At 43.6% G+C, this 19,852-nt stretch overlaps 1 protein-coding gene across 1 annotated transcript in view; it reads left to right on the top strand.

Annotated features, from left to right (window-relative positions):
- The first annotated feature begins 11,230 nt into the window (after positions 1 to 11,230).
- The window catches only part of TBC1D4 (TBC1 domain family member 4), a 114,119-nt gene continuing 105,497 nt past the window's right edge, over positions 11,231 to 19,852 (top strand). Inside the window, exon 1 of the mRNA XM_063335650.1 lies at positions 11,231 to 11,955. Coding sequence (XP_063191720.1) covers positions 11,461 to 11,955 — 495 coding nt within the window. The 5' untranslated portion in view covers positions 11,231 to 11,460. The remainder of the gene's footprint in view (positions 11,956 to 19,852) is intronic.

The following is a 19,852-nucleotide window of genomic DNA, read 5'->3' as shown; positions in this document are numbered from 1 at the left end:
CTTCCCACCATCTAGGCTTATAAAACTGAGTTAATGCATTAAGCTTTTCTGGAGACCTAAAATTTATTCTCTGAAATGAAGCCCAGAGGCTAATTTTAAATAAAGGTAGAAAGGTGAATTTAATTCAAGAGCATTTTAATATATTTTTGTCTTTGCATTTAATCCAACTCTAATCTGTGGCACTCTGCTTGATGTTTTGATCAGCAGTCTGCTTTCTAATTAAATCAGAATATTGATGTAGTTGCCTCACTCCAAGCTCTGAACTAGAAAAGTCAAGAGGAGACTTGAAAATTCAAGCCAGTGTTAGCCAAGCACATCAGAGAAACTACCATACTACAAGTCAACAAGATTTCTTTGCTGCTTGTATTCTGTGTCAAGAGTCCACTGGACTGCTGCGTGCTCTGGCTCTCAGAGAATGTCCTAACCAGCAAAAGTTTGACTTTGATTCTGAAGAATGGGGGCATTTCCAAAGGGGGAGTGATAAATCAATCTGGTGTGCTTGCATGCTCTCTTTTTTTGTTGTTGTTGTTTTGGTTTTTTTTCTTGAGTTTTCCATAAACAAAACACACACTGCAAATGTAGTGGGATGTAATAAAAACAATACTGGTGCGTTTTAAGATGTGGTGCTGATGTAGAAGGGCAAGTAAGTCTGAAGAGAGACAATTCATACTAATAAGCAGACTGAAGTTTATGCTGCAACTTCAGAATGGTAGAGACTGAGAGACAATTTTGCTGGGACAGATCCTCAAGTGATCTCAGGCTGCCTTAAGTGAGAAAATCTACCTTTCTAACCCACTTTTTTTTATTAACTTTTTTTAGAAGCTGGCTGAAAGCCATTGATACAGGTTATGCCTGTCTTTTTGTGTCATGAAGATAAACTGGCACACTGTGCGTGCTGCATACTGCAATCCTTTCAATAGAGATACAGCCCCACTATTTGGGCATTATGCATGGTGCGTAAAAAACAGTGTAATTGGAGTTGCTTAGAAGGCCAAGTAAGTGAAACAGTGTTGGCTTTAACAAAAGGTAGTAAAAGTTTTGGGCTGTGGTCGTTGATGTGGATGATACTTCCTTTGTGCTGTTGTTGGCTTTGTGGTTGGGGAGAGCAGACTGCTCTTTTCCAGGACCCTCTCAATGGTCACAAAGTGATCTCGGGAATAGACTAATAGACTTCCCGTTTGCCTTCTCCCTTTTCTGTCTGCAAGGGCTCGAGGCTGAACATAGCGCAAAAAATCTTCTCTGTGTATGGAAAAGTGATGTGAGCAGCTGACTTTTTTTATTATTTTTTTTTAATTTGCAGAAGTTGGAGTGTAAGGCTGCTATAACTGGAAAACATTTGTCATTCTTTGGCCTAGTGCATTAATTGGTTTACATCAATGCAAGAATTCCAGAAAAAGAATACTTTTTAGTAAAGCTCAAGCCTTAGAAATATTTCTGATTTGTTCTAATGCCCTTAAGTTCTTCACATAGCTGGAAATATTGGTGCCTTCATTGGAACTGGATGGAAAAGATGATTTAATTAATCATGTCTTCTAGAAACAGCAATTTAGTAGATAGTGGAAGGTAATGAGGAAACTTTCAGTTGCTGTTTTTGCTTGGTCCATGAGCAAGAAGAGAAAGTTGGCAGCCTTTGAAAAGTCTTACATTTTGTCAAGTCAAATATTCTAGAAATATTAAGGAATATTTTTGAAATGTCCCTGAACTCCAGCATGTTGTAACTCTGCCTGGAAGATGCCTGGACACATGTGCTACACCAGCACAACTGTCTGAGAATTTTCAGAGGTGTTTATGAACATCTAGGAGATATGATTTAAAGTCGTGTTATGTACACAAACTTCTGAGATTTGTCCTGATCGCTATCAGTAGGAATCCTTATATTGAGTGATGGAAGAATTACATACTTTATCTAAACAAAAAAACCCAAAACCCTAAAAGCCTAAACCTGAAGGGTAGCAATATTAACATGTTCAGACAAGCTGTTGAATTCTTAGTCTATATGTGCAGAAACCACATCTTTTCAAAGAGTGTCAGGAGTCCTTGCGTGTTCCTAATTCTACTTGTTGACTGATATGAAATTGTAATAACACAGATATTTTTGTAAGTCCACAAAACGGTCATTAAACATACAGGTAACAAAGGTAACGATGGTCTGTATTTTGTTTTAAGCGTACTGCATGAAAGCCTGCCTCATAAATGCACTATAATGGTTAAAGTTCAGGACTAGACTATGACTAAACTTCTTTCCTTATTAAATTAGGATGCAGTTCAGACATATGCAGCCTTTCTCTGTGATAGGGTACCAAGGAGCTGAGGGATAACTGCAGCCTGTGAGGAATATCTTTATCTATTACTCACAGCTAAACAAAATGTTGTATTGAACCAGGAAAAGACAGAAGACATATGAGACTAATGAAATCTTGCAGGAAATTGCATTCAAGTGGTTTTCTTTCCTTAACTGTATTTAGAAGACAAGTAAACAATTTATTTTTTTTCAATGTATGTCTGGAACAGAGCAAGAGGAAGGAAGAGTGGGGGGAAAAAAAGGGTCTTACACAGTAAACAAACCCAAGGGAGGCAAAAATGAATCTGCCAGCAATGACTGCCATCTTCATCGCATGACTTTTTTTTTTTTTTGCATTAGTTTCAAACATAGCAGCTCACTTACAGAAAGCTATTTTGTAGAAAAATGGAGGAAGGCCCACAGAAAGAGTGCACAAATGGCTGTAGTAATTTCTGTGCACTAATGGTTTTTTACATTTAGCTTCTGCACACTTTGCTCTAGTCATGACCAAAGTAAAAAGCACATCTCTGTTAGCTTGTTCCTGCTTCCACAAAATCATACTGCCTTTCTTTATCTGCATTTTAAATGTATGTAACCTTGTTCCACTGTGAGCCTGCTTATCCCCCTTTATTTTTGACTTTCCTGTTTTTAAGCCTTTACGCTCTATTTGAACACCTGAAGAAATGTTACTTGGACCAATTAAAGGTAGAGAGATGATGAATTTGAGGGAGAGGAAGAATGTTGTTTCTTCTTCCTGCTTGCCCTCTTCCCTGTCATATTTGAGTGTTTTATTACCCACTTAACTGTGGGTGTAATGAGAGGGTAATTTCCAGTCCGTTGCAGAGGCATGCAGGGTTCTTCTATTTAGTCCTTGTGGGTACTAGAATAACATACAAAAGTGCCTGAATCATTTAATCTACCTGCAGCAAAAAATTCTCCATCTTTGAAGAACCTTTGCAGTAGGGGCAGGGACTTAAAATGCAGCAGCCTCTATCTTATTCAGTACCCTGTGGTTGTGCTCATTTCCCAGACAGATTTTTAGTAAAATGTTACGTGATTGTTGATTTAGCTGCTAGCTTACTACCTGTTCACTTGGTTAGGAAGCTGGATGGTTGTAGAGAGGTGGGGGTCGGTCTCTTCTCTCAAGTAACAGGCTATAGAACAAGAGGAAATGGCCTCAAGTTGCGCCGGGGGAGATTTAGATTGGATATTAGGAAAAGTCTTTACACTGCAAGGTTTATTAAGCATTGGAACAGGCTTCCCAGGGAAGTGGTTGAGGCACCATCCCTGGAGGTATTTAAAAGACAGGTAGACATGGTGCTTAGAGACGTGGTTTAGTGACTTTGTGCCACTGAGGAAGTAAGGAAGCTGAGATTGCTCTCTTCTCAGAGAACACTAATTTTAGTGTTTCTAGGTTTCCTCTCCCTTTGCTGCATTTTCCTCCTATGGCTAATTACAGTCTAGCTGCCTTACCTGTGGGAACTATTTCTGTCCAATATGTGTAGGTGCCGTAGTTTCCAAATACTCTTGTTAGTGTTAACATTATAAGTATTGTTATATTTCTAGATTGGAAATTTCAGTGTCAGTTTTATACTTCACATACCGAGCTTTGTAACAGGAAGCTTTAATAGGCATATTATAAAAAAGAAAAAAAGGAAACTTCTATTATTTCATACAATAAATTTCTGTGCTATATAGTATTTTAAGAGGAATTTGTCATAGCATTGGTCGCCAGGTGGCACTCCTACATATAGTCTTGATACACAGTAATCCTTTGAGAGCGTGTCCCACAATGGGATAAGGACTTCTGGTTTCCTCCCCTGTGTAGCTTGTATCTGGAGCTGCACATGTTCATGTCACCACAGCTTCCATCCTATTTCTTGCATTGTAGGGAAATACTTTTAACTTCTGTGTTAATTATTAAAAAGATGAGTGTAACAATTTCTGGTGACATAAAACAGCATTCAGCATTTTAATGATAACAGAATACATACCATACATTTTATATTTGCAGTAGGTTAAAACAGTGATTTGATTATACTAACATTTCTGCATTATTAATTGCACTTTAAATAGAATCATGATATATTTCTGTTGAGGCTTATTCTTGTTTTGCATTTTTGTCATAGAATGTGTTGGGTTGGAAGGGACCTTTAAAGGCCATCTAATCCAACCCCCCCACACTGAGCAGGGACATCTTCAACTAGATCAGGTTGCTCAGAGCCTCATCAAGCCTGGCCTTGAATGTCTCCAGGGATGGGGCCTCCACCACCCCTCTGGGCAACCTGTTCCAGTGTCTCACCACCCTCAGGTGAAAAATTTCTTCCTGATATCTAATCTAAATCTACCCTTTTCTAGTTTGAAGCCATTGCCCCTTGTCCTATCACTACATGCCCTTGTAAAAAGTCCCTCCCCATTTCTCCTGTAGCAGTATAGACCACTATAAGGTCTCCCTGGAGCCTTTTCTTCTCCAGGCTGAACAACCCCAACTCTCTCAGCCTGTCTTCACAGGAGAGGTGCTCCACATCTCTCAAATAGATTTTTCTAGATCTGTATCTTGTTCATAGAATAATCATTTTGCATTTCTCTATGCAAGGTTTTCATGCAGTTTAACCACTCTGAATTCCTTTTTCTGTATTTTGTTGTGCAGCCTAGTTTTCGGTGACGTTATGCCACACTTAAGGATACACTTCTCTGCCACTGAAAGTGTTCCTGCTGCTTAATTCCCCTGTGAACTATCTCTGAATTTGAAAAATAATGTTCAGATGTTCTTGGTACTACTGACGCTGCAAAGAATTTTTCTGTTTCTCATTAATGGGGCCCAAATGTCATCACTACTATGTCTTGGGCAGGTTACAGTTGTTTGTTTTTTTGTTTTTTTTTTAAAAAATTCATCTGAGAGCTTGGCCAATTTAAAGCAAGACAGGCTTCCTTCCCGGTCATGCTTCTGAACGGGCAAGTACTGGATGCTGCAACCACACGCAAACCTTGAGAGGAGTGTTAAACTTTACATTTAAAACGAGTAAAGGAATGTAAGCGCGTGCCTCATGTGAATGACCGGTGGGCTGTGCAGCGCTGCTTCTCGCAGTTGGGAAGACGAGAGATGCTCAGCGGTCGACAGAGTCAAGACAACAGATGTTGATTTACCTAGGAGAGAGTCAAGGACGATGAGAAAGAGGATTAAGGGGTTCCCATCTGTTCCTTTTTTTTTTTTTTTTTGGCAGCTCTGCTGGCACCAATCCTTGTATTGTTCTGGGACAAGAAGTGCCCTGTTCGTCATAGTAAGCTGTACCTTGTCTTACCAGAGGTACAGTACTGCGTTGTGAAGTTGCAACAACATTTTAATAGAGAGACACTGTTGCAGTCTTAATGGTATTTGCGTTTTTCTCTTGAACAAATATAATTTGTGACCTTTGGAGTACTCGTGCCTTTCCAAAGGATCTCTATTCTGCATTGTTTCCGCACCATGCTACAGATCTGCTAACCTTTCTAGCATGGGGGTCACCCTTTGTAATAATATATTTGTGGGATAATATAAAGATTTTCCATTTAACTTTGGCAATAACAAGAAATCCTGTCTTAGTTTCCATTATGGGGAGTGGGAGGGGACCAGGATCCATTCCAAATGATAAAATGAGGTAGAGGTAGTAGGCACTGTCAGGGAGAGAAGTAGACTCCAGCAGCTGCAGTACTGTCTTCCTCATTTTATTCTTTTCTTTGTATGTGACTGCAGCGGTCAGGGAATAGTAGGGAAGCAAATGCCTCCTTTATATAAAAGCAGAAATAATTGGGAACGTAGAAGTACTTGTTGCAGAAGTTGCTCTATCTCCTGCAATAACTAGCTTTACAACTGGCCTGACCTGCCAACAGCCACCAAACTCTGTATTATCTCAGGAAGAGGGATTTCAGTAAGCTGATCAGATACCCTTTTTTGTAGGGAGAAACCTTTAAAAAAACTCCATAAACAAACAAAAAACCACTACCAAATTGCAAATGTTCCCACCTGGAAAGATGCTATGATCACTTGTAAGCACACAGAACTCGAGATTAAAACTTAGTTTTAAACAGAAAGCGTTGTTCTTCACTGCATTCAAAGTCTGCTGTGCCAGAAAGTTTCATGGGTGACTGTTACATGAAAAAATGACAACAGTAAGAATCTGTTCCACAATCAAATGCTTCTTTTAATCAGTCCTGTATTAAATTGAATAACAATACACTGAACACAGACATAAAATGTGGTGGGTCGCCTTAAGTTCTAGAGAAAATTCTAGCTAGGAGTTATTCTCTTGCAAAATTTGCTCATTCCAGTTCCCCTAAATCTGTTTTGGAATGGTTCTTATTGGCAGAACAAATTATAGTCTGTCATTACGATCAAAAAAGATTAGTGCCATTTGAGAAGGAAAAAAAAAAACAAACCACCCAAACCCCTATCAGATGAATTTTTCATCTTTTTTATTGTGTACAAAATGCAGTGAGTGTCTCCTGATATTGACGTGTCTCTACGAGACTGATGTGTCTTACTCAAACCTTTGGTGTTACGTTTTAAACTACAATAACCTCTATATATCCGGCAAAATACAGAATATTCAATATTTCTACTGATGTTTTTACACACTTACTAGAGGAGGCGCCAGAGTTTCTCTAGCAGCTAAAGTTTAGAGCCTTGCTAATAAGCCAAATCTAATGAATTTACTTTCTAATACTTCAATTACATTGCCAAAAGTTGATTCATTAGAATCTTCACATAAGACTGGGTAGTTTAAATCAATTATCTAAAGTAAAAATGTCTGTATCTCAGATCTTACTTAAAGGTGCTCTGAGAGGAAAATAAAATTTGACTGGTTAAAAATACTGCAAATACAGTAGTGGACCTTGAAATCCCAGCGAGTTAGGTGACAGCGTTCTTAGAAAAGCAACAGGATGAGAAGCAATCGCAGCTATCGGGCATATTACTGAAACAAAGTACTCCACTCCAAGGTGGCTGAAGTTACGCATAAATTACGGGATCGTAAAGTCAAGTCTACAGCTCCTCTAATAACTTCGTATTTTTTTCTGCAATTAAAATTGTGGCTAGAAAGCTTAAGGGGATGGATAATTACTAGCAATTAACAGTCTGATCATGTGAGATGCTGAGGTCTCTCCGCTCCTGAAGAAATGACCGAGAGCTGTGGTTGCCCACCATTTTGCAGGTTTAAACCCTTTAACGCTGAAGATGAACTGATGGTCCAGATATGACAGATGAAATGGCTGCTGTGGCGCCGTGTGCAGAAACAGGATACGTTATCAGGGTATTGTCTTAATGAACAAAACATACCTCCTTTCATAAACAGAAGGAAAACATACTTACCCGTTTCATTTGGAAAAATAATCTTGGCGTGTAGTACTCCATTGACAAATGTATTGAATCCAAAATGTTCACAGGCATTTACGTACGTTTAGTTAATTGTATCCATGTTTTGTCACTTCAGTAATATACTTTATTTTGAGGAATTTTGCATCTAATGCCTGTTTAGTCAACAGAAATCAATGGCAGGTTATCAGCAACTCAAAAAAATCTGACTGGGTGCGTGGTTGCTTTCATTTGACCAACCGAACGTGTATTTGCAGCACGTGATACGGCAATTATCGAGCATAGTACTTTATGTACTTTAGATCTTCCAACATAGTTTTCGCTTTGAATTTTACAATTTGTTTCAAGAAGCTTGGCCAATAATAATAATAATAATAATAATAAAAGACAATTAAAATAAAAATCGTGGCCTCTCGTCAGAGGCTTTGCCTGTCATGTCTCTGCATGGGTGCTGCATTTATACTTCTTTCTGTTTGGGATAACCTGGAGAGAAACTGTTCTTTCATCAAGAACAGACATGTATTCTCAAAGCTCAGTGGATAAGGGCTGTGGAAAATTGCTTTCTTCTCCGTCCCAAAGTTTCTCATTCCCATTAACTGAGCTATAAAGACGATATAGTTTAGGCTAATTCCTAACTATATTGTGCAAAGAATTACAGGATGGTGCTTTTGTTACCATTAAACACTCGGGGAGAAATTACATGAGGACCATGTCAGACGGAGGTCACGGGCAAAGGAATACCCCGCTCAAGATGAGAGAAATTAGGAAGATTTAACTTAAACATGCGTGAAATCTTACAACCGAAGAGAAATGAGAAAAAGGGACCAACTGCACGAAGAAAAGTTATGTAACTAAAGGACCGAGTTTCTAACGAAACACTATTAATGAGATGGGGGGATAAAAAGTGGTAGGCAGATTAAAGGATAAGAAAGAAATAATGAAGTAAATGGATAAAGGTGGTGGACAGCTAAGAGGGATTACTATGAAGAATCGATGCAGAGAGACATAAATAGCTGAAGTGAGAAGAAAGCATCAAAACTTTGGATTAACATCTGAGAATTTGATTTTGAAGGTACTTAACATATTAGTGGTAGAGGTTATTTAGATTAATTTCATCTTAAAAGGGACTTGGATAAAGAATTCAATAATAAAAATAAATTAGGGTCAAAACAACTAGACCTCATATCATATTAAGCAAGTCACCCAACTGAAGGAGAAACCAAACAGCTTTCCATAACTGGCACAGCGGTGACAATTTAAGAACTTCAGATTCATTTTCTGCATTTTGTTCCTTGCAGTTCTACCTGGTAATATAATTTGTAAAAATCAAAGTGGCATCTGTAGCAGCTAAAAGAAGACGCTCTGTAGCGTCTTGAAGTGAAGGCTTCGTGTTCCATTTGAACAACGCGAGAACATCAATGGATCTGTGATGGCTTAAAAGAATTTCAGCCTCTTTCTGCTATTTTTTTTAATGTATTCTCAAGATTGTCTTCACATTTCCTGATTATTTATTTTTATCGCCTAAAAGCCTAGGTGGTTGTCCGCAACCTGGTTTTGGTAGGTCGTAGGCACACACCATACAAAGGGATCTAATAGTCTCGGAGATGGCGTTTGTAGCAGCTGCGGCAATTCAGTATGTTGCAGCTTCCCCCTTAGGCTGCTTTGTTGAGAGCCGTTTCACGATTATCCCACCTAAACCCATCGCAACAGAATGTACGCCGGGGTCTCCCCGCTGTTTTAGTGCAAGCCCGGTGTTGGGTTCACTTTCTCGCTAGTTTAAATGGGTCTCAGCGCTCAAGCGACTGAATCGCAGCTTCACGCTCTGGATGAATCGTCTATCCAGCCCTTCCCAAAAGGAGCCAGCAGTCTCGCTGCCCTCGTCATGCCCCCAGCAGCTATTCCCGCTTCCTTTGTGCCAATAGCGGGATCTGGACGAGGGCCTGTCACTTCAATTAGAGGCGGCTCTCGGAACTGAACTGGCAGAAAACGAGCAGTTCCCTGCAGCAGCAAACCGGTGCCAGCGCTGCTGCCGGGGAGAGAACGGGGCTTCTTCCAGGTGTGATGTTAAGAGGATGCTGGCGGCTCCCAAATGGTCATCCCGGAATGCTGGAGCACAGCACCAAGCACACCACCTCAATTAACATTCTCAGCTGAACGGGTTAATGCGAGACTGAAGGGGCAAGAAATTTTTTTAGGTTTCTGATACACAAAATTCAGCCATTATTCTAATGCAGTTCAGATCCTAATGTATGTGAAAATAGCTTGGGGAAGCAATTCCATTCTGGCTTTAACCCGTACCATTCTAGGAGATATTAAAGCTGGTGTCCAGCCTACATGAGACTTTTTTTTTTTTTTTTTTTTTTTTTTTTTTGCATTAGCTGCCCTGTTCTAAGAAAAGCTCATTTTAGGATGCTGTTGGAGGAGGTATATTTGAGGTCTTCCTGAGTCAGAACATTAAAACTGAAAATTACAACTGATAAACCAAAATGCATTCAGCCAGATAATTAAACTGGGGGAAAAAAAAAAAAAAAAAGAAGAGCAAAATACTTTCCTCAGGAAATGAGCACGGTTGCTTGTAATGCTATTAACATATCGCTAACGCGACAGTTTTCGTGTCAGTTCAGACCGTTGTGGGTTGTGACCTGCTGTGCTGTGTGACCTCGCTCTGCCCAAATAATCTGGCACGCAGCCGCAAATCAGAGTCGCTCTTCAGCTCAAAATACAGATTTATTATGTTGTTTTGTTTTTTTTTTTTTCTAGACAGGGTTAAAACAGTTGCCATGATAGCGTGTTACTGGGAATTATCGCTGCCGTTGCTACAGATGTAAACGCAAGGACGGTCACTAACGTTGACAATTCCCAAACGGATATCCAAAAGGGGTGCTGTACGACTGGAAAAGCTTTGTCCAGCTGCTTTCTCAGGTAGAGACAAGTAACTAACATTTACAGTAGGTGGCGGATTTTTCGTTGACAAAAGATATGTTATCGCGATAGCGGGGGAGGGGGGCGGGGGGAAAACCACTCCAACAGCTCAAGCAGGAAAAAGAAAACACAGAAAAAACTGTTTTTAAAAGCAGTCTTAATTAAACTCTGACTTGACAGCGACTCGGCAGTCGTGGAAGTTTGCGACAAGGCTGGTTTTTTCCCCCGGGCGGGGGCGGCGGAGGGGGCAGAGCCGCGGGGGGGAGAACCCGGGACCCCGCTGGCTCCGGGATGGGGGGGTGGGAGGGGGGTGTATCTCCCCATCGCCCCTCCGGCTCGCCAAAAAGCAAAAACAACTCGGAAAAAAAGCTTGGGAGCTTGTGCAAAGGGGGCGGAAGGAGCCCAGCTCCTTCCCTCTGCCGCTCGGCGACCTTCCTCCCCTTGCGGACCTCCTCCTCATCATTATCATCACCATTCTCCTCCTCCTCCTCCTCCTCCTCCTCCTCCTTCCCGGCTGCGGGAGCGCAGGGCAGCATCCCCCGGGGCCGGGCAGTGCCCGGCGGAGCGGAGGCCACGTTGTATTTTTGTTTGGAGCCCGCAGCGGTGCCGTCCCGCCCCTCGGCCGGGTCGCCGTGCCCGCTCGGGGCGTAGCTTCTCTGCTCCTCCCCGGGGCGGTGAAGAGGAGGAGGAGGAGGAGGAGGGTGACTCGGCCGTCCTTTCCCTCCCCGCGGGCTGACCCCGCTCGGGCAGGCAGGCGGGGAGGGCGGCGCGGCTGCGGGGCCGTGCCCGGCGGGATGCGGGCTTAGCGGCGGCCCCGGCCGAGCGCAGGCCCCGTCGGGCTGCACCTGGCGCCGGGGTGAGGAAGGAGGGGGGAAAGCGGCCGCGCTCCTCCGCCCGGGCACCCGCCATGGAGAAGCGAGGGGAGGGCGAGCCGCTCTCCCACCCTTTAGAGCCGGAGCCCGAGCCCGATCCGCAGCCGGCGGCGCCGGGGGAGAAGCGGTTCCGCCTGTGGTACGTGGGCTCGTCGTGCCTGGACCGGCGGACCACGCTGCCCATGCTGCCCTGGCTGATGGCGGAGATCCGCCGCCGCGGGCAGCGCCAGGAGCCCGGCGGCGCCCTGGGCAGCGGGGTGCCGGCCCGGGAGGTGCTGCTGGTGGTGGGTTCGCCCACCCTGCGCTGCGTCCCCGCCGGCCCCGCCAGCCCCGGCCGCCCCACCGGCCCCGGCCGCCCCGCCAGCCCCGCGCCCGCCGTCTTCATCTTCGAACATAAGGCGCAGCACATCGCCCGCTTCATCCACAACAGCCACGACCTCACCTACTTCGCCTACCTGATCAAGGCGCAGCCCGACAACCCCGACTCCCCCATGGCCTGCCACGTCTTCCGCGCCACCGACCCCAACCAGGCGAGTGGGCGAGAGGGAGAGGAGGGGGGGGGTTGCCCGGGTTCCCCCCACCCCGCTTTGCTTCCCTTCCAGACCCTCGGCCGGGCTTGCGAGGCGCTGGGAGAGCGGCACCCACGCACACGCACCCACCCGCGGAGTGGGGGGATCCCGGAACCCCGGCCGGGCTGCAGCGCCCGCGGTGTCCGCGGGAAGAGGCGGAGGAGGGGATGGGGGGTGTCACACGATCCCGTGTGGCCGTGGGCTGCCATGTCAACCCCCTGTCCCTAGCCCTCAGCCCACCCTCTGGTCAGGCCGCGGGGTACCCAGCCTCTGCGGGTGCGCTGGGAGATGGAGCCCCTTCCTTTCTCCCTCTCCCGTGGAGCCGCCTCGCGTCCCGCCACAGGGAAAAAGCACACCATTTGCAAGCAAAATGCAGAATTTGCGTTAAACCGTCCTTATGGCGGCATAAATGTTGGGCTCAGATAGCCAGGACGGTGCTTTCAGGGCTCCGCAGACCCCCCACGTGGCGTGGAACCCATCGTTTGTGAGCGGTGGTCCCGATTTTGCTGATGGGTCAGGCTAAGGACACCTGGCCGAGCTCAGGCACACTCGGTAGCGCTGCAAACAACCCTAGGTTTGGGTGGAGACATTGTTGATGAGGTGCCAACTGGAAAAAAAGACCTAACAGTAAGACTGTATTTTCCCGACTCTCTCAACAGGCTTTGGCTCACGCATCAAATGTGCAGCAAACTGCCTTCGCCTCCCTCCTGAGGGTTACGGGAGCGATGGTGGTTTGACGAGTAGGTTTGTCATTGATTTAGTGCGGTGCGGACAAGAAAAAGGCCTTTCAGTAACAATCCTATGGTCGAGTAAGTTAAGACACCTTCCCATTGGTTTCACAGAGGCGTATGGAGGACAAACGCATGCAATTAGAAGTGCTGGATTTTACTGAAACTACTTAGCTGACTTACTGGAAGTATTGAACAGTTGCTTGGGTTTCTTTTGGTTTTGTGTTATTTTTTCTTTTCTTTTTTTTTTTTTAGTGAAGAGGGTAGGAACTATTAAGAAAACTGAAAAGTTCTCAGTATATTAATTTTTATTTTGAACCGACATACTGTCAGAGATTATTAACGTTGGAGGGATTTAGAATTGTGTACATAGCTGTGTCTTGAGCCGTCATCAAAGACGGGACAGGAGATACCCCAAGTGGAGGTAACTATGCTTAACTTGTTGGCAACTGCTGCCACTGTGCTCTGCCAGGAGAGAGCACGCAGAAAGAGCGTGAAATGGAAGGGGTCATGTCTGGCAAGGGAGGAGGCAAAATGTCCTTTTAGGAGTCTGACCGTAGTCTGAAGAGAATCAAGGCACCCACCGTTGGCAGATGCTGAATCAAATTTATTTCTGGGGTAGGTCTGCTCTGGTACCATGACTTTGTAAGAAAACCTCATTCTGTAAAATAGTGGATCCTTATTACTCTTGTGAACATGCAAAAACTGCATACATTTACTTTTGGGAGGCTGTTTCTGACTAAACATTTTATCCATATATCTTCCCTTCTTTCCTCACAGAGGAGAATGTCCTTACGTGCATGGAATTAAATCAAATCGATACTATAGGTAAAGCCTTCCTATTGCAGGAAGTTATTGGTATAAACAAGTTCCCGTTTACAAAGTGCTGCCTTGTTCTGATAATATAGTCTAAATTTTACCTGTCAAGATGGTTTTTAGCCTTGTTATCATTAATAAAGAACAAGTCCCTCATGTGAGGGTTACTCAGCGTGTGATTTCCAGATGAAGAACCAAAATAATGGCAGTAGATGCACAGCCAGTGGTGTGATTCACAACTGTCTGACTAACAGGCAGGTGGTTTTTAAGGTATCAAAAGGAAAAGAAGGTGGATTTTTTTTTTTTTCCCTTCCAAGTTTTGTTACCAATCGTTGAGGCTTGGTTGTCGAAGTCTCTGCAGGTTGATTTGCGCTTAAGCCTAGTCCTGAGTGGATGAAATCAGGCTGGAAGTTGGTAGCTCTGAAAATCTTCTTTTGAAGCTCTTGTTTGTTTGTTAAAAGATAGATGCCGTTCTCGCACACTTTAAAGATCTTCAAGTACATGCTTCTGTTTCGTATTGGTAATGTGAGCTTCATGGCATGTATTAGCTTAGAAAGTATTTTTCACAGCTGTTATTTTAGGGCGACCTCGTTTTCCATCTTGGGCCATGGTCGCTTCTAGCCAATGTATGTCGGCACCGCCGCTGAGGGGAGCGATCCTCTCCTCCTCAGGCCTCCTTCCTTCCTCTCGGCTTTGTCCTCGTGGCAGCGCAACTCTTTGTGCAGCCACAGGGCAAACAGGATCAGGGAACTGACTGGTGTTAAACTGGCTTTCAACCCCCCCACCCCCGCCTCCCCCACCTTTGCCGGATTAGTTCCAAACCGCTTCCCTCGTTTGCTTTCCTGTGCAACCCTAATAACGTTTTACATCAACGCAGGTAGGTTGGAGACGCAAGGTAGCAGCGTGTGGCCAAGAAGGGGAAGGGCGGGATGGCCTTTTCAGTGGTTAGACTGGCTTCAGGCTAGCCGGAGATGACTACAAAGCCGTGGTGTTATCCGTCTTGGCGGTATTAAGTTCATCAGCACGCTAAATCACCCTGGAATGAAGGAAGGGTGGCAGGGGACGTCATGCGGTCTTTTGAGTTAGAGGACAGCTAGCCGTAATTTTTGATGGCGGATGTAAATGATGAAAGTGAGAGGATAACAATTGACTTCCAAGAGATTACTGCTAGTGTGGTAATTTAAAAAAAAAAAACAAAACTAACAATGTGGTTGAGAATGAAAATTTTGGCTTCGAGCCCACCGCTTTGTCCACCAGCGGTATTGCACGGCGTCTGGGATGCACGTGCATTCGCTGTGACCACAAAAGGGGCTGTTATTCACGGAAAAAAAGCAATACTTTTTGCCAGCCCCTGCAGATCTCTTTAGCAGACGACCAATAAAAAGCCAATGCGATAGATATGTGCTGTGATAACATCAGGCGGGAAGATAACATCTTTTAATGTCATTTGCTGCGACCGAAGAGAAAGGAGAGAGCGAGGTGGTAGGAAACCCCTTTACATTTTGTTTGAAAGCCTGCAAATTGTGGCTAGAGCTGAAAAGTAGGAGCGGGTGGGTCGGCTCCTCTTCTGGAGCAGTACTTTGGCGCAGCGTCAAACCCAGAGCTCAGCTGTCGCCACGGGGGTGGATGCTAAGATGCTTCTATGAGGGGCAGTGTGTCTCCTTCTTTTGCCCTTTAGTTACCAGGGGAGAGAAAACTTCTGGAGCCATCTGACTGGTGAGGATGGGAACAGAAGGTTTTTGACTTCCGCCCCCCCGCCCCCAGAATTATTATAGTGTTTGCCGCTCCTCGTAACTTTTGAAAGCAGCAGCCAGCTGAAGTGGATGAGGGGAGTTGTCTGTTTTAGTGCTGGCCAGTAGCTTCTGAATAGCAGCCAGAGATTTGTTAGTTTTGTATTGCTGTCATTTGAGAATTATCTAGGATGCCTGGAGTCTTGTCTGTAGACGTCAGATGACAGCATTGTCTCATTTTATACTTGGCAGATTTTCTTCACAACCCCAGGAACAGATTTATTTTTTATTTTTTTTTAAACCAAAACCTGGAGTTTATAAATATAGCAGGCGTGCCCTTCTCCCAGCCACCAAGAAAAGCCCTTTTGATTAGTGTTTTTAAGCTCAACTTTAACACGCTTTTACCATGAAGTACTAATTTCATTCTGTAAACCCGATTTTAATTGTGTGAAACGAATCAATGCTGTTTTGACAATTGCCTTGAGTTCCCTGGTCTCTGGGGGCAAGGCTTATGGTCCGATCTCCTTCTGCACTTTTGTTTTGAAAATTATTATGCTGGTCTAGACTGTGCGTTTTCTTCATGGAGCTTGAAAAAGCCGGTTTGGGGGGAATTTTTTTGTTTATAACCTGATCCGGCATCCTAAATCTAATTATACTACAATTGATTCTTGTTAGTGAAGATAGTTGTCTTCTCCAGTTAAGCAAGAACTTACTCGATGCATTTTGTATTTCTTTTATAAACCTTAGGAGCAGTGATCAAAACACATTGTTATGGGGTGTTAAAGCTAATCCTAGCTGGCTGTGAAGGAAAAATGTTCTGGTGCGCAGACCTGAGTAGGGTTTAGCTCTTGTGTGTACGGTCTGTAGCTGCGGCGTTTGGCTGTAACCGTGCTGTCGGGGGACCGGGCTGTCTCAAGGCGAAGCAGAAGTAACGGAGCATTCTGCTGACAAAGTAAAGCTGCGATAAGAAGCGGAGAGGTGGAGGGCCAGAGGCAGCCTGCTGGTAACCCAGATCCCGGCTCTGTCATCGCTGCATGGGCTGAAAGTCTGCTCCGAGAGTGTGTTAATTGTTAGATAATACATTTCAGTAAAGCAAGGCCATAGGACAGATTATTCTGAAAAACAACAATGCAAAATCTTTCATTTCAGCTTTTCAAAGGAGGCTTTTATGCTGTAATAATATCATGTTGTGTACGGCTTCTTATTGAATAATATGTTAGAAACATTTGAAGAAGAGAATTCACGAACTTTACATTCATATTGCTTTTGTGCTTTGATTGTTATGTGACATAGGAGCACAGGCTAAACGGTAGGAAAATTTTGCCATATTAAGGAGATACGCACAGCACTGTTGCAGTTCATATTAAATTGTTGCACAGTCGTCTGATAATCTGTGTTTTGAATAGGTAGAACAGACATGATAAAAAAGTTAGGGTCTGGGTTTTGAAGGATTCTGCAGGAAATGGGAGAGATGCAGAGTTTGGATGCTCGATCGACTCGAGCGCACTTGGGATTTCAGAGGAAAGAAGGAGGTAGTGCTGTTTTCCATGAAAAAGAGAGGTTGTCCCAGTTTTATCAAGAAAACAAGTCTTGGAGAGACCAAAAGAAAATTTTCTCGAAGTTTGGGTGGGTCAAAATTTCATTCATGGGTTGAGAAACTGAAAAGCAGTGACTCAAAACAAAGCGTGGATGCTAAAGGCTTGCAATGAATGCAGAATTGTTTGTTGAGCGGCCTCATTATCTCCAGCCTACGTGGGCTGTACAGCCTCAGATGAGAAGTCTTGCACTCCCTTTTTTTGTTGGGTTTTTGTTGTTTGGTTTGTATTTTAATTTTTTTAAACACTGTAAGACGTAAGATTTGGGAAATGGAACTGAAAGTTGAGAGCTTAAGGTTTTATTTTTGTTTCCTTAATGATAGATGCGGCACTTTTTTTTTCTGAAAATGAGAGCGCTTCTCACTTTAGGCTTGTAAAACTATCTTTTCAGGTTGTGGTTTTGAACATCTCGTCCATAATAACTTTCTGCCATGTCCCTAACAGAAGAAATAATAAAAACATTAAAATTGTTAACTGTTTGTAAATGCTTATATGTTAGCCTTTTTATCCCTGATTAATCTTTAGGAGAGGAAAGAGGGAATGGTTTTAAATACTGTCATATCCGCTGCGTTTGTAAAAAGAATTAATTCACTTTTTCTTTTGCAGTGATTGAAAACAACCCCGTTATCTGGGGAGTAGAAGTGATGTTATGGAGGATTGTATTTTCAGAAAGGCAAAATAAAATATAGAATAATAAATATAAGAAGTGATGTGAGTTCACTGAGAGCGGCTGTAGGTAATACAGTGACGAGATAATGAGGCTATTTTATTTAAAGAAAGGAGTTTGTATGGATCTGTGCACACCAAATGAAGGCTTCTCTTCTGATTATCTGTTTCTATGTTTTTCTGTCCGTTTTTTGAAACGGAGAGGCAGATTCTTCTAAAAACAATTAAATAGAAAACTGACTTCCAAAAGGTTTGGCTAGCTTATGTATGTCTTGGCAACAGGGACAGTCTGATTTTTAGGGATGGTAAAAATCTCAGACCGAAATGCTTGAAGTTAGTGGCTGTAAAAGTGAATCCTAAAAAAGATTAAATTTCCAAACAATCGTCGCAGTAGCGTGACTGACTCCTGCCCATCTCTGCGCTTTGCTAGAGGTTGGTACAGCGCTTGACGTGCACAGCTCACCCTTCCTTGCATCTCTTCCATCCGTCTTTCCTATTTGCCTTGAACCCCCTGAGGATCTTGAGTTTCTCTGAGGTAAAGTGGTGAGGACCGCGATGTATTTTGGAGGCCGATCACGGAGGTTGCTGTCTAGGCTGTAGGTTGTGCAGAATTTTCAGCAGGGTTGGCACGGTCCCCTCATGGCACCAGCTGTCCGCTGCCACCTGGTTTTGTTTCCTTTGTGGTTTCAGATACTATTTCAAGTTCAGAGACAAGAAAAAAAAATACAAAATAAAGAAGAGTATACTTCCGTGTGACTTTTATCATTTGTCCCGTATGTGAATTGTGGCATCATCTACCTTCGCGTGTTGCACTGTTCTGAGGCATCTTTAGAGACCACAGGAGATGACTGGGTAAAAAGACAAGAACTACTGGAAGTCTTGTATAGGTCGTTAAATAATACAGTGTTTGAGGGCAGCTGGAAAGCAAACTTAAGGCAGCAAAATGAAGTGACTTAATTCATAAACAGGAACTGTGCTTTTCTGTTTTGTGTAAACTGTAATATAATACCTATGACCTTATGTTCTGACACAAATAGGTACACCAAGACCATATACAGTAACATGGGTTCCAAAATAAATCAGAGCATCGCTAATGCAAGATAGCACATGATCGTGTCATGAACAACGCCACCTACCCTGAAGAGGTCTTCAAAGTGCAAAAAGGCAATACAGAACGGCAGAGGGGGGCTGAAAGCACAAAGCGTGGAAGAGGTTACCCCAGGGTTGCAAGAAGTATGTGACCTCCCATTTTGTGGTCTGTTTTGAGTACCAGAGAGCATGCGTGAGTTGTGGATATGCATATTTTCTTTTCCCTTTCCAGATGTATTAACTAGGTGACAAGTGGCAGATCAGTGAGGTGGGCAAATGAACATACTTGGTGGTCCTATAGATCTGAGAGTAGTCTGGTAATTCAGTCTTCCTCTTGGCGTTGGTCAGAGGTAAGCCTGTTCATGGATTAGTTCTAGTAGTATATTTAGGACTACAGGGAAAAGAACATAAAAGTTAACTACGAATCTTGAATAATCCAGTCAGTCTTCATTCTGAGCACGGTCGTGCTTTACTAGCGCAAAACCTACCATAGTCTGAAAGCTGTGCTCCCTCACCTCCACCTCTCCGCAGCAGCCATACCGCCTGAAATGAACATCCTTACGTCCGCCTGTTTGAGGCGAAGCCTGCTTAAAGCCATCCCTCCCGCAAAGTGGAATCCGCTGCTTAATCCTCCCCCTCCATGCTGCGGGAATTGGGACTTCCAATAAGAAGATAATTGCTCGGTCCTCTTCTGGAGAGGATGGTGCTGCTGGGTTCTCCTCTGCTCCCCAAGCACACCCTCTTTGGGCAAAGAAAAAGGAAAACCATGGCAGCAGCAGGGCCTCTGGGTATCATTTCACCCTCCTTGAGGTGAAATGTGTGTTGGCTTTAGCTGCGGTGCTTAAACTTGGGTTTTGTGTCCTTCTACAAGGTTTTAGTTACTTAAGTCAACTGAACAAAAACCTGAGACGTACTTCAAAGGCTGCCATACCATGAAGACTGTTCAGCCAGGGTAGATGGCATATAGCAAGTACACGTATAACATGTCTTAAAATTTATTTTTCTGTTCAGAGCCTTTGAAAGATGTCACAAGCTAATACGCAGTTACCTGGATGCGTTATTACAGTTCTCTTCAGTTTGGATCATTCATACGAGAGGCAAAATACTTGAGGTGAGGCACTGCAAAAAGAAAAATGATTTTTTTTTTTTTTTTTTTAACGGGCTCTTGATGCCGTTTAGAAATTCAGTGTAAAGTTTTGGAGGAATTGTATCTAATAAACCACGTTTCCTGACT

The sequence above is a fragment of the Chroicocephalus ridibundus genome, chromosome 1 (genome assembly GCF_963924245.1).
Source record: "Chroicocephalus ridibundus chromosome 1, bChrRid1.1, whole genome shotgun sequence".
NCBI classification, from domain to species: Eukaryota; Metazoa; Chordata; class Aves; order Charadriiformes; family Laridae; genus Chroicocephalus; species Chroicocephalus ridibundus.
The sequence above is the reverse complement of the archived record's forward strand: the minus strand, read 5'-3'. Positions and strand labels throughout refer to the sequence as shown.